The following is a 14,424-nucleotide window of genomic DNA, read 5'->3' as shown; positions in this document are numbered from 1 at the left end:
GTGGCAGTAGGTGAGAATGGCAGGCATCAGCATTGCTGGAAATAAAAAAGGAAAAATTCTGAGCTCCTCAATGACGTTGCAACTGAAAGCAAATTCTAACCTAGTCAAATTTACAGTATACCAGCTTAAGGGTCTCTGACTGTTTTATCACTGCACAGAGGGATAATGCCCTTTTCCAGCACTTTCAGTTTTTCTTGGAAAACAGAATACTGTTGATGAGGGTGATTCTTTTCTGAATATGGGTACAATTGGCAGTGGAATGCATTTTTTAGTTCTGTTTCTTACTACAGGAGTCCTGCTGCTGCTCCACATGTTTGGAGGAGAAAGTGCTTTACAGCCATTTCATTAAGTTCATGGCATTTAATTGAATACATTTTTAAGACAGATTTACTCTGATTACTTCCATTCTGTCCAATCAAATATATCTTTGAATGCTTTAAAATGTTGGACAGCTGTGAAATATAAGTACTATGCAATTTGACTGTACATACATACATATTTTCATAAATACATTCAACAGGGACCTTGGAACTAAGTATGTGATATCATGGGACAAAAATCACAACAGGCTGTCTTATTTGTAAAATCTAGATTCAAAGTAAGAAGAGCTGAATCCTATCATGTTGTCAATACACAAATTAAAACAAAAATACAGCATTAGTTTACCCATGAAATAATTTAAACATATTTTCAAATGTCTTGACAGGAAGAGTGTGTCATTTACAACACTGAAAACTTTTAACAACCATTGACTTATATGCGCTGTACTGTAAGTCACCCAGACAAGGCTAGCAAGGATGAGCATAGTGATAGGTCCCAAAGGCAACTCCCAAACATCTTCCTCATGCGAAGACTTTGGTAATTGTCTGTTGTATAAAACGCCAACGCATACGACTTCATTTCAGGTGATAACTTCATCAGTTTTCCTCCCCGGCACAGTCCAGTCTGCCTAGGTCAGTTATTGTTGAGACACTCTAAATCCACTGAGCAGCATACGTTCCCATTCTGCACAGACAAACAAGCAGGTGTCAATCACCTCTGCAGAACAAGGCACAAAGAGCAAAGGGGCTGGTGGCAGGCAGAGACAGATGAATCTCTGACACATACACCACATACAAAGATCTGCTTAAGCCATCAGCCCAAGGTGTCCTCATCGGTCCCAACCGTGGTGGCCTTTTTGAGAAGGCTTACTTGGACAAATGGCACCGACCTGGCCTGAACTACACATGAGCTAGAAACCTGGAGGTGAAAGGCTCAGTGGTTCCCATAGCAAAATACAGCACAAAAATGGCAACAGAGATTAATGGATTTTTCTCCCATGCAAGAAAGTTCATGGAGAGAGTTTTGATGTGATCCGTGCAGGGAAGCTCTCTGTTCATTTGAAATAAGCAGATAGCTCAGATTCTTGATTCATGGCAGATATAGATGAGGTTAAAAAAAAAAACAACCATACATATAGCTTTGGAGTTTAATCCATTGTTAAATATCTTTCTGCAACATCCACTCATTTACAAAACTATCTTATGTATTAAAACAAACCAAACAAAAGCTGAAATGAGCAATTTTTTTCCTTTCTTATTTTTGAAATCCAACACAAACCAATAGGAAAAACTGAAGAGTGACAGAAAAGCTACCTTCAATAATTTAAAGCCCTGGAGCAACGGCTTGGTTAGCTTGGTTTCCCACAGTGAACAGAAGAACATTTTATATAACCCAAAACAACATTTTCATAATTCTGATATTAGCGCAGTGGGGTCAGCACTACACGGAGCAAGAGAGACAGACTGCAATTCTGCATCAGAGCCTCTGCATTAAATATATCTTGATGAGATCAGGGACCAGAAACTGTGACATTCCCTTCCCACTTCTCTTGTGGGAGTGCCTTCATCTCTGAGCTCTAATGCGTTTCTACTCGTCTACTTGCTGGTGAAACTTCTATTAGTGTTTTTGCCTCTGCTTACGAGCTCTGCAAAACACATTTTCATGAACATCCACATTAGGCAATTATTAAAACACTAGCCTAGATTCATACTGAGAATGCCTGAAGGGCTCTCCAACAGAATGTCTGAAAGTTGCACTAAGTTATTACGCATCTGCGCTCAACACTTCCAACAAGCACAGAATTGTTTTGTTTCCACCCTGAAAGACTCAAAAGGCTTCAGTTTTGTGTAGGCTTCTGCCCTTGGGTCTCATTTCCTTCCCTGCGGTTTGAATGTGAGCTGCCAAGGGCAGAAGGTGATCCCAATCTCATGCAGCAACACAGTTCTACTCCTATGCTCCCGTGCCCATCGTACCTTGCATTTACAGGTTGTACAAGGAGATCCCACCATTGTCCACACGGCGCCGCTGAGCCTCGTGATTCCATAGCTATCTAGACAGGTTCTCCTGATGTCGTAGGTGATGTTGTCAGCCAGGCAGGGGTCAGTGACACAGTGGGGACAGCACTCTCCTTCTGAGATGGCCGTGTACTCGCAGTTTAGATTCGGGCACAGAAGAGGCCAACAATCCACTTCTCCTTCCTGCAAAAATTGAAGAAAACCTCATTGAATTTGTTGCCATTTATTAGCTACCAAGAAACTTTGCATCTCGTTGAACAAGGAAGTTTTATTTTGCCAAAACTGAAATAATGGATCAGCTTCCATTTTGGTTGATCACATAAATGCAAGTTTGAATACTAAGTGAAAGTCTCCTGAAGGTATCACATTATGATTTGGTTGTTTAAGTAAAAAGCAACACTGCCATCATCGTAGCAGAGGAACTTGAGTTCTCTGGGGTTTTTAAAGGCAGCATTAAATACTAGGTTCCAATATTTTCCATAAACTGTAATTTTTGCAGCAATTGCCTGGCAGACTCACGCACTCTTTCTATGCCTGGTCACAATAACGCCTCTGTAGGATTACAGCAACTGCTTAAATAGAAAATTAACACTGCAGATAGATGCAGGTTAGTATGTTTGAGAAGCACTGAACATTGATCTAACTAGCAACAGCCAAAATTGATTTTACTGTCAACTCCTAAAGGGATTGTTAGAGCAATACCAGTTATGTTCCACTGAGTCATTTCAGTTTTTAGCTTTGTTAAAAAAGCAGTTTAGCAGATAGAAACATGGAGAAGAAAGAATCATCAGGTTGCTTCTGTAGAGTATTGCTGTGTGTGTTTAGACTTAGCCTGCAAAGAGCTCCAACAACAGGCATTATGCTACTTCTGCAAGCACTCCAGATATTCGTAGCATCACACCCTGCACAAATCTCACGTGCAGCACTGATTTGGAGCATTAACGTCTTTTAACTTTGTGTGTTTACCCAGTCGTAAAATTAGGCAAAAAACTGCTAGCCACAAACTCAGGATCCCTTGTAAAACGTGTCACTTCTAATATTTGCCATTGTTGCTGGCTGAAAATTTTTCTTGCTCTTCTTTTGAGAACAACGAAACAATATATCTTAGGAGAATGCAAAATACAACACTTACTGCTGTACATGATGGATAATTATCTCTTAACAGTAACTTAGCTTTGAATGTAATTTGTTTCCTGATGCTCAGAAATCTCTTGATTAATATCATATATAAAGACTATGTTACACAGACAGCTATAAATGGAAAACTGATAATTTTAATGAAGTTCATTGCTACACCAATTAGTATATCTGTGCAAAACCTAAAGCTTTAGGGAAATAATCTACAGTGCCTAATGAGAAAACAAACGGTCTTTATTCCACATGTTTGTCTTGTAATTTCAGTTTTCTTTATCCTTCTGGTTTTGGTTGATTTTTCCTAATTCACCACATGGCACTGGCACTCCACTTTTCCAGCATTTGCTGAATCAAAAGAATAATTGCATTCTGCATTTTGATAAGACAGGTACACTGGCTGATGGAATTAAAAGCAAAAACTCCTCCAATCAAATCCTTTGCATGTGAAAAAAAAAAAAAAAAAACCAAACCAATTTTAAAAGTAATTTAAAGATCAGACAACCTTATAAAGGTTCTCAAAAGTAGACTAATGCTAAAGTGAATATAGCGTCAAGGTCTTTTGCTGACTGTGTGCCCCAGCAGGAAGGACACTGCCATCAACAGGACGCAGACAGGCCAGACCTTTCCATCCCACTGTACAGTATAGAGGAAGGATATGAGGTGGCTAACAACCAGAGGAATTAATAGATCGATGCATTCACTCATGGTATATGATGAAGCAAAGAAAAGAGTGAGCCAAGACAGAAGCCAGGCTGTGGAAGAAGGATTAAGCCAGGTCATTAGTCCAATTCCAATCATATAGTAATTGCCAAGAAACAACATCATTACATACGTAACCCTCTTTCTGTCCTGGCTGTGATGATGTCCTGCTGTTGCTGGGAGTCCTAATTGCAGTGGATAGTCAGGGAGCCCTTTCAAAACCTGAAAACCCTATTAGTGCATCCACTACATAAATGGACTCACCCATTCACTGCAAGCAGAACCAGCCTTCATACTGTGAACTTTACAGGCAGGATACCTGATGTTAATGCTAAAGGCAGGGCACCTTGTGGTGACCTCCTAATTGGTTTTCACCCAAGGGTGGCCCGGCCATGAGAGAAAACCAAGAGGAAGGTTGTTCTTGCCTTGTTGTGGACATTATCCATATGTCAACCCTGATTCAGGGCTTGGGGTTTAGACCCCAGCACGTCACAAGGTTTCCAAGCTTTTGTCAAGCTTCTAATTTTGTTCATTAGACCTACTTATTCAGCAGTAAGAGAAAACTGATGCTGTAGCATTCAGTTCTCTGGTCCTCTCTAAGTGCTCCATCGTCCTTCCCAGTCTGAAAAGCAGGTGAAGAGAGAGCCAAGAGCCTGCTTCCAGGTATGCTCTGCTGAAGATCAGAACCCTTATTATTCTTGCTCCCTTCCGAAACGCTTTACCCGTACCAGGCAACGGCACTGCTGACAGCTGTAGGTCCAGTTGTCCCCACTGCGGTAGAGCTTGTGCCCAGTTTGGTCCAGGCACTGGCTGGTGACACGGGTGTCGCACTCCGGGCAGCAGAAGAGATCAGCACTGGGGTTCTTGCAGTCACAGGCTGTCCTCCGGCAGAAAATCCTCCCGTCCTGTGAGGACACATTGCCCCAGTGTCAACCACAAACTGCCAGAGAGCAGCCCAGCTAATGTCACAGGGCATGGATGCCAAAGGGCACATCCTGGGCTTGTCAGGTAATATTATGTTCTTAACGTATTTGATGTTACCACCAACAAACAAGGACTGGAGCCTGATGGCTCTGAATAAAACCTTAAACACCAGTACTTTCCCCGTTCCTATCAGTGCCTGAATCCAATACTGACTGAATCTTTCCTGCCTCCAGCTAATTGAATTTAAAAGAAATCAGTATCTTAGAAGAAATATAGTGAAGCAATATCATGTCTCATCGGTTACATCAATGAACTCTTCAAGCAGTTGCCACTCTGATACATAAAGTATTTGTTTACTACTATTTTCACTGAGTGTATCACTGTGAGGAAAATAACATGAAGAAATAAATTGAAATTATGAAGGTGGTCCCTTTAACTTCATAGGAGCACAATATAGCAAAATTATAGTAGCAGTAATCATTCTTCACTGAATTCACCACTGCTTCTGTTCCACATCTGGTCCTACAGTAGACCAACACAAAGCTAAATGGAGTTAGCATCATCCATTTAATTCCATTCATATACTAAAGAGAGCCTGTATTCCACAGCCTCTCCAAAATATGATTTTGCTAGAAATTTGCTTACAGCACTGGATGGCCCATTTTGTCAAAGACCATTAAACAGAACTCTTTGAGATAAACAGAAAAACTGCTTCAACGTATAAAGAGAAAAGGATAGATTCTCTTTGCATCTCAGAAAAACAAACTAATTCCAAATCTAGCGATGAAAATTGGATGGACTATTGTGTTTGAAATTATACCCCTTACTGTAGGTGAGCCAGCATACTGATATGCCACACTCAGACTGGGAATTGAAGTCTCCATTAACAACGAGGAGATTATTGAAAAAATTTGACATAAACTTCTTTTGCATTCAAAGCTAGTTATTGGATTGGTCCTCATCCAAGCAAAGGGTCTCCCACAGCCAATTTGAAGGTCGAGCTGTGAGGGGAACAAAGGTATACTGTACTTTGGTTCACAACTGCACAATTCCCTACAATATCTCCACTCATTTCACTGAAGTTTTTCCATAATCTCATCATAACCTTATTCTGAATCTATAAACCTGTATCTGATGTAAGAAGAAACAAACAAACAAAGGTTTTCATTGCCACCAAATACAGGGTTACCTATCAAAACAAGGGAATTTGTTTCCTCTGATCCTTTTAAAAAGCGATTACTAAAAAGAGCAGCAGCAGCCTAGGGTGTCTTTTCCACAGGCAGACAAAATAGCCGTAACCACAGCATGGTGGCTGTTTTGTTTATGTTTTGATGTAGGAATCTCTGTCTGGCTGTTGTTTTTAAGCAAAGTCAGTCTTGGCCACAAGGCCCCAAGTACAAAACCAGCGTCAGAGAATCACAACACCCATGGCAGTCAGTGTCACTCCTGCAATCCGTCACGGTTTTGAATTCATTAGAATACTGCTTTCTGTTGTAAGAATAATTAAAATGATTTCTTATGCCTAACAAGGAAAGCTTGTAGCTCAAATATAATGGTTATAAAAATGCAGAAAACATGCCAGGCTAACGTGGATCTGAACTGCTTTCACCAACCACAGGGCTTAGGACTAGATTGCCCCATGGTCTTTATTTAGTTTTGTATGAAGTTAAGACGACTAAGGATTCTCTACTTGTAGCTAGTTTGCTGTTTTAGCTGTGGGAGAAGGAAAAAACCAAGGTTTAATTTCCTTACTCAGCAGTTTGAGTAAATGGTAAGGTAAGGAAGACTGGCAGTGGCCCCTTTCCTTAGCCACAGGTCCAGCCAGGGCCAGATGCAATGCTGGGAATAAACCCTTTGCACAGCAAACAAAGAGAGAAGTCACCTGCCCCTCTCAGCACGTGTGAAAGAAGAGAGCCAACAGCCTTCCTTGATGGAGAGCTGTAACTAAATCTCCATTGCTGCAGGTGGGAAAGCCCAACCACCTTCCACCCCTCGCTGAGGGTAGACACCGAGTCGCAGCTCAGCACAAAGGCTCTGCCAAGCTGACTAGTGCCAGGCACGCGGGGTTGTGCCAAGTGTCCAGGCAGCCTGATGCCCTCCACAACAGCAGTCTCTCTCCTCTCCATAATTGAGTGCTGATTAATAATGGCTAACAAGAACCTGTCTGCTTAGTTCCCATTCCGTTTCCAAGCTTTCAAGCCTAGTTTTCAAATTCCCCTTTCAGCTGGTGACAGTGCTGGTAGTTCTGGGCTTCCCTGAGCTCCCGTGTTGTTACCTCCGGGGACCAGCTAACCTTTTATTTTGCCTTCACTCTCTGTATTTCAGAACACTGACAAAGCCTGATGATTTTGCCAGAGACCTTTTGGTAATCATAATACACTGCAACTCTCTTTATTCTCTAAGCATCTCTGTTTTATCTACAACCTCATTAGTTCCATGCCTTTCAAAAAACATTTTTATCCCTATACTGCAGTGACACAAAGCCTCTTAAGCCACAACATCTCACTTGCAGCTCTGCAGCTCTATAATAGCATTGAGAAATATATAGAAAGCAAGTTATATTCTTTTGGTGGGGAAGAACATATAGCATCTTATTAGTACCTCTCCTTCCCCACCTTCCTCACTGAATTAGGTCTACACGCTTCATAATATCAGTGGTATGAACACAAAATTGCTCTTACCTAAGGAAAAACTGCCACACAAAGGAATTGCTGTAAAGGGTGACTCAAGTTTCCATAGAGTCCCAAAGCCAATTTGGACAGAAAAAAGAGACGTTGCACAAAGCAACCCCCAAACTGTTCTCACCCTCAGGAACACTTCACCTTGGCACATCCCCCTGTTCCCAGAGCTGTGCTTGTCCCTCAGGTTTTTTCCATGCAGGGAATGGAGGGGAGTCTTAATTGGAGGACAGACTCAAAAGCCCAGCTACAGGCAGGCTGTTCAGCCAGGCTTAATTTGCCCATGGGAGAGAGCAACAGCTCTGACTCCCCTTTAAATTTCAAATTCTTAAATTTGATTGTGTATTAAATCCACAAGAGTTCAAGAAGATGCCTGTAGAAGATACATCAAATACACTTAAGGTACTATATTAATTTATAGTTTTGATAATTTATATTTTGCAAGTTTTATATTCATTCAGATAAAAGGGGATGTTTTGAAGAGACTAGGTCTGATGAAACACTGAAATAATACCCTGTGCTTCAATAATATATTTTCTCATATTCCATAGTATCCTACTCCACAAATAAACTTACTTAGTGAACTTCAAAGTTAAGTAAGGTATTTAATTCCCTTTGTACCAGATTTTAAGTTAAAATATTTTCAGGATGGGATCCGCATATCTCATCCAATGAACACAATATATCCATCTGACCTCTAATAAAATAACCATAACAAAAGAAAAGCCTAAAGAAAACCCATTACTTTAAATCTGAAATGCTGATTTGTCTCCTAAAAAAACCAAGTGAGTAGGACCCATTTCAAAGTTCAAGTAAGAAGTATAAGGAATGATTTAGTTACATTCTGCCCTTTTCCTCACTGAAACTGAGCAGGCTGCAAAAAGGTCAAGCAGGGCCAGCTCTCCAAGAAGGTACATGAAAAGGAGAGAGTCCTGCAGCAGGTTTGAGAAGTCATCTGGTGTGCTGGAAGTTATCACAATTTATAAAAATGTGTTTCAGTAACATATTGCAATGAACACCGAGTGAAGACTTTACATTTTGCCTGGGATATGATGGAGAACAACTCTGTTTTCCCTGTTCTATAGACAGAAATTTGGCTCTTGAAACAGGCAGCTAGTGGAATGAAATTAAAAGCAAACGTTAATTCACAGAGGAAAAAACTGGCAAGTGAAGAAAATATAAAGGAAGAGTCATAGCAACAAACAGCACCAGGCTTCTTTTAAAATATCTATGTACTAGTTAATAATTTCAACTATTTTCATATACTGGTAAAAGATTCAACATAAGAAATAAGTGCAATGAGAAATGGCAAATAAACCAAATTACATGCAGTCTAAAATGGGGATACTAATAGTTGTAATTCTGCAAAGGCAGACCAGATGTCTTCACATATATTAAACTGTTTATTCTATTGACTGGAAATCCTTTCATAAGCTAGCCAGTTCCCCAAGATTACAATAGAAGTTTGATATATGTTCAGTGGAACTGTACACTTCAGCTTCTGAAGGGAGGAGTTTTAGGGAACTTGAGGCTACCTGAAGTAAAAAAATATAGCAACTAACAAGAACATATTCCCTTTTGAGCCCAAAACAGCAGTGTACTTTGTGGGTTCTTTTCACTCTGAAGTCTTAATTTTCCCTTCTGCTATACTTTTGCAATACAGAAATGATGAGGCTTTCAGCTTCTTGCAACTTCACAACAACTCTTCCCCCTTGTCCCCCTCAAACCCTCCAGTGCTTCTCTGGCAGCACTGACAACATGGAGACCAACAGGCCAATTCTCATACTCCATGTTAAGCTTTTCACAGTGGACAAAATCTCATTTTACTCACACTTGTGCAAGGGTCAACAGTGTCCTGTTGCGTCTAAGCACAGCTTTACCAGTGCTATGAATGCATCTGGTTAAAAGAAATTCTTCCCCATGAGAGTGGTGAGACCCTGGAATGGGTTGCCCAGGGAGGTGGTTGAGGCCCCATCCCTGGGGGTCTTTAAGGCCAGGCTGGATGAGGCTCTGGGCAGCCTGATCTAGTGGGAGGTGTCCCTGCTTATGGCAGAGGGGTGGAACTGGGTGATCCTTGTGGTCCCTTCCAGCCCTGACAGATTCTGATCTGTTTTAGCAGAGGACTTTAGAGCCCTAATGGCTTAATGGTTGGACTTGATGATCTTAAAGGTCTCTTCCAACCTAAAGGATTCTATGATTCTATAAAAGACCAACCATTTCTCAGATTAGCGCATCTCTACAATGTTCTAATTTCAATGAGACCACTGGTCTTTTAACTAGTGAAAATAAAGAAGGAGAGTGAAATGTTCTTTTAACTTAGTTACCATGCTCAGAAGAGAACTGACAATTTCCAGGGTGGGGAAACAAAAAAAAACTGATCTAAGTGTTAACTCTGAGCTAGATCTACCTATACTACACCTGACTTCTCCAACGGTGGAGAGACAGCTGCACTGCTGGGAGAGCTGTCAACACATCCAAGCTGGGAAGAGGAGGAGGAAAGGTGGACTTAATCCTTCTTTACTTGAAGAATTAAGTGCCTGCTTCTAGGTCCTCAAACCTTTGACTCATGCTCATGCCTTCCTTCTCACCCAGTTAATTCACATATATTCCAAGTAAAGAGAAATACCTCTAACAGGAAGATGGCTGACTGCAGTACTTCTCCTGAGAGATGCATATTCATGTGAAAGAGAAATTGAAAACACTTTTCACCATTTCCAGTAAGCTGTCTAATCACCTGCACATGGTGTTCAAGGGTAATGCAAGACCCTCGTTAAAGCACGCTCCAAGTGGCTCTGGCTTGTGGGCTGAACAAGGTAAAAGCTCACCAGGCTTAGCCAGTATTCATCTGTGTGCAAAACAGGAAAAAAGATGGCTTCCCAGAAGACTTTCCCCACCACAGCTTCAGTACCCACAGCAGAACTTACCTTTTGCCTCAGCACTGTGGGCTTAGGTTAGCATTCTTGCCAACACCAGTAGCACTGCAAAGCTGGGTTCCTGACAACCCCAGAGAGTTAAAGGACTCATGAAACCCAGCCCAGCTGGATCTCACCTTGCAGGAACACACAGAGCATCTGTCCTCCCTCAGGGTCCACACCTGCCCGTTCCGCTTGAAGCCACCTTCATGGGGGCAGTCTCCAGTGCAAGAGGGTCCCGAGGGACAAAGGCAGTCAAAGCCTCCTGCCAGGTTCACACAGGCCGAATCGTTCCAACAGGTGTGGGTCTTCAAGGCACACTCATCAATATCTGCAAAACAGCACGTTTACAATGCTTTGGGCAGTATTTTCACTGGGCAGACTTTATTTCTGTATTGGATAATTACTGCTCATCTGCCCTGCTGTGGAAGAGGGTGCCTTCTTTCTGATATCTTCTATACTTACTTCCTAGACATTAAACATTCATTTTTTTAATTTTTTTTATTATTATTATTCAGTGTTTGTTTTGATTCCACCAAGAATTCTTAAACTACCTCTAGCAGGTTTAATCATAAATGCTGACACTGATACACCTAGTGGAACTGTGTATCAGTGATGAACTTGAACCTCCAGACAAGGGTGTGTAGTGATTTCCAAGTGACTGAGAACTAGTGAACAATCACAGTGACTTTCTGTCAGTCAGACCACTCTGTTCTGGATTTTACACTAAAAGAGAAGTATACTTCTCTTCATAAATTCCCAAAGGTCCTAGCATGATCAGCATTTCCCATACTAAATGCAACCAACTGGATCATTTTTCCCAAAGCTGGAAAGTGTAAGTGAATTGAAAAGCAAAGGAAAAGAGTGAGAAAAAGGGCAAGAAAAAAAAAAAAAAAGAAGTAAAGAAAGAAATCAGGGGCACCTTTTACAGGGAAAAAAAAAGTCTCAGAACAAAGCTATGCAGGACAAGTATGACACAAGGAAATAAGTAACAAAAGACAATCATTATACCCTAGAGAAAAGTGAATTACAGTATCTCATTAAAATTGCTTTTAGAGGGTAAAATATAATTATGCAATACGAATTTATCTAGGGAGTTAATGCAGTATTTCTTGCAGTGGAAGCCCTGAGATTTTTAATCACATTGTTAAAAACAGGTATCTATACCAGAAAATAACTTTGGACTGTTCTCAAAAAACATAGTGACAGATTGTCCAGATAAAATATCAGTAAATTGGTGGACCTCTTTTATTCCAACATGGACAACAAAAACAGTAAGCAACAATGGGAAGAAGGCTGAAGAAGAAAATCCTCTAGAAGTATGTGATGGTTTCTGTACAAAAATTCCAGAAATCTACCATATCAATTCAAAAATTACCAGGAGGAACTCTCACATTTACCATTTTAAATTACTATTTTTAAAGGCTAGTCCAAAATCTATAACTTTTTAATATTACCCAAAAGGATTTTTAATTCCTCTCTAAACCAACACATTTAAAAATTTTATAGAATTTGCAGGAAAAAATAAAAATCTAAAGTCTAGTTTGGGTAGGATGTGATGGCCAGATGCCCTAGTTTTTGGACAAGCAGATGGGTTCATGAGTCATCTCCCCAAAAAGCCAAATCTTAAAAAGATGTTAACAATTCTCTCAATCTGTTGAGGGAATCTCTCTACAACACTCAAATCCCTAAATTCCCTCTGATCTGGTTGGTAAAATTCATTATTTCAGTTCATAAACAGTTCAGGAGCAAGTGGAAATGTGGTAGTGCCCTTGGGTTTGACCACATGCAAGTTCATCCTGCACAGCTGAGTCCAGGGCCATGGCTGCCAGAAAATGGGAGTGCCTCTTTCTGCTTCGAGACCCAAGGGGATGCTGGAGGCAAGAGCACTGCAGAAGGGCTTCACTCTGGGGCTGACCTGTGGGCTAGTCCTCTGCCAGAGATGTTCCCAGTGGCCTGACCGCACAGTTCAATGGCTCATCGCTCAGACTTCCCTAAAATGGTGTGTTTTGCTGCCCTGATATTCTTAGTTGCAAAAAAAAATAACATTATTGCTCTAATGCATAGCTTAGCACTGAGTATTTGGAAGGTCCACTATCAGTGGTGTAAAAGGCGTTGCCCTAAGAGAAGTTAAAACTTGTAGTTCATTGCTTAACAAGTGCCAGAGTATCACAGGAGGTAAAAACCATGAAGAGTGACATGAAGCCAGCTATGAATGAATGGGCATGAAAATGAATTCTACTACTGTCATTCTTAAAATTTTCTTTAAAATATCCCATTTTCCTTTCAATAGATTTTTAGTTGTATTTTATGTTGAAGACAAAGGTATAAAATGAAGCATTCTCTTTGTCTTTGGTGATTTCACCAAGCTTCATCAGTATTCTCTTCTCTACCACATTAAGGGCTCCTTGAGTAGCACATACAGGATGCAGCAGGATCACAGTGCAGATTAGAAGGGTAGCTTTCACAGTTCAAAACTAAAAGGATTTCACAGATGAATATAAAGCCCCATTGCCTACAGAGTTGCATGTAATTGCTTTACTTATGACACAGAAATCTAATTCTGCTTCCATGTAATTTAACAGATTTATGGAAGGCCAGATGTTAGCAATTATATAAACTAACATTATTCATATTCTCAGTAGTACAGACCTGTTCACACTGCACAAGGCCAACTTAATCTGTTACACATATCCAAAAGGGAAGAACACCCTATTTATGTACTGCTACTGCTGTTCTCCATTTAGCACACATAAAAAGGATGTCCCCATTAAGAACAGCCCAAACTGGTAAATAGGACATTCTTGACAAAGAAGCCAATTGAGCAAAGCTGACTGACATAGCATGAACATAAATTCCTAATTGCTACTCAGTTTGCTCTTTTTTTTTTTTTTTTGGTTCTTTATTCAGAGGATGGTTTCTTATTATTTTATGCCATTTATTATTTAAAAATTCTAGTCATTTATCAAATATAAAAGGCTTGGACACTGAACTCATTTCCATCTGAGCTCTTATTAGAGCTAATTTGATAAGAACATCCCTTTGGCAGATTTTTCTTGTTGCTGATTGCACTTCTGTAAGTCAGAACAAACAGCCAATGTTCCCAGCAACTTGAGGAAAAGGAGTTATAAACATAACATGTTTTTGTCCCTTTTACTCTTTCAGCTTCAAACCAGATTTAGGGGGTGGGAAAGGAAGAAAAAAAAACCTAGATAAATGCTCCTGTATTGTTAGCTCCCAGTTAGCTTTAGAAAGTATTTCAGTTTAACAGAGATCAAATGAACTTGCTCATAAGTTGACATGAGATCAGCATGTAGATGGTTATGCAAAACACAGAAGAAAGTCCTCATATTTAGTGTGAAATTTCTCTTAACAACTGGAATCAACGTGTCTACTTAGGTGTTGAAAAACTAGCCTAGTTTAAAATTCTGAACATGTCCAAAACAATCTTCTCATGAATATGAAAGTGGTATGATAAAAGTCTTGCATATAGATTATATTATTCAAATCCTTGCTCAGCTCAAATTCCCCATGCTCCCATAAGGTTTCATTTGCTCTTCTACAACTGCTCTCTGAAGATGCAGGCCCAAAACTGGAACATTTAATGATGGGCAAGACAAAACTGTACACAAATCTTATTTTCCATTACAACAAGGAATAAGATGAAATAGTCATTTATAAATCAAGCAGCTTTGAAGAGCAATGGACAAGTACATATGTGAGACAGCAAGGCAACTCCAT

General features: G+C 40.3%; 1 protein-coding gene across 1 annotated transcript in view; it reads right to left on the bottom strand.

The window, feature by feature from the left end:
- Positions 1 to 451: 451 nt before the first annotated feature.
- LOC103773831 (protein kinase C-binding protein NELL1) overlaps positions 452 to 14,424 on the bottom strand; it is a gene marked incomplete at its 5' end in the record, with an annotated part of 67,899 nt that continues 53,926 nt past the window's right edge. The window contains 4 exons of the mRNA XM_008941213.1: positions 452 to 1,005; positions 2,295 to 2,519; positions 4,898 to 5,074; positions 10,821 to 11,014. Of these exons, the coding sequence (XP_008939461.1) occupies positions 955 to 1,005; positions 2,295 to 2,519; positions 4,898 to 5,074; positions 10,821 to 11,014 (647 nt within the window). The remainder of the gene's footprint in view (positions 1,006 to 2,294; positions 2,520 to 4,897; positions 5,075 to 10,820; positions 11,015 to 14,424) is intronic.

This window comes from Merops nubicus, unplaced genomic scaffold, assembly GCF_000691845.1.
Source record: "Merops nubicus isolate BGI_N331 unplaced genomic scaffold, ASM69184v1 scaffold10330, whole genome shotgun sequence".
Taxonomy (NCBI): Eukaryota; Metazoa; Chordata; class Aves; order Coraciiformes; family Meropidae; genus Merops; species Merops nubicus.
The sequence above is the reverse complement of the archived record's forward strand: the minus strand, read 5'-3'. Positions and strand labels throughout refer to the sequence as shown.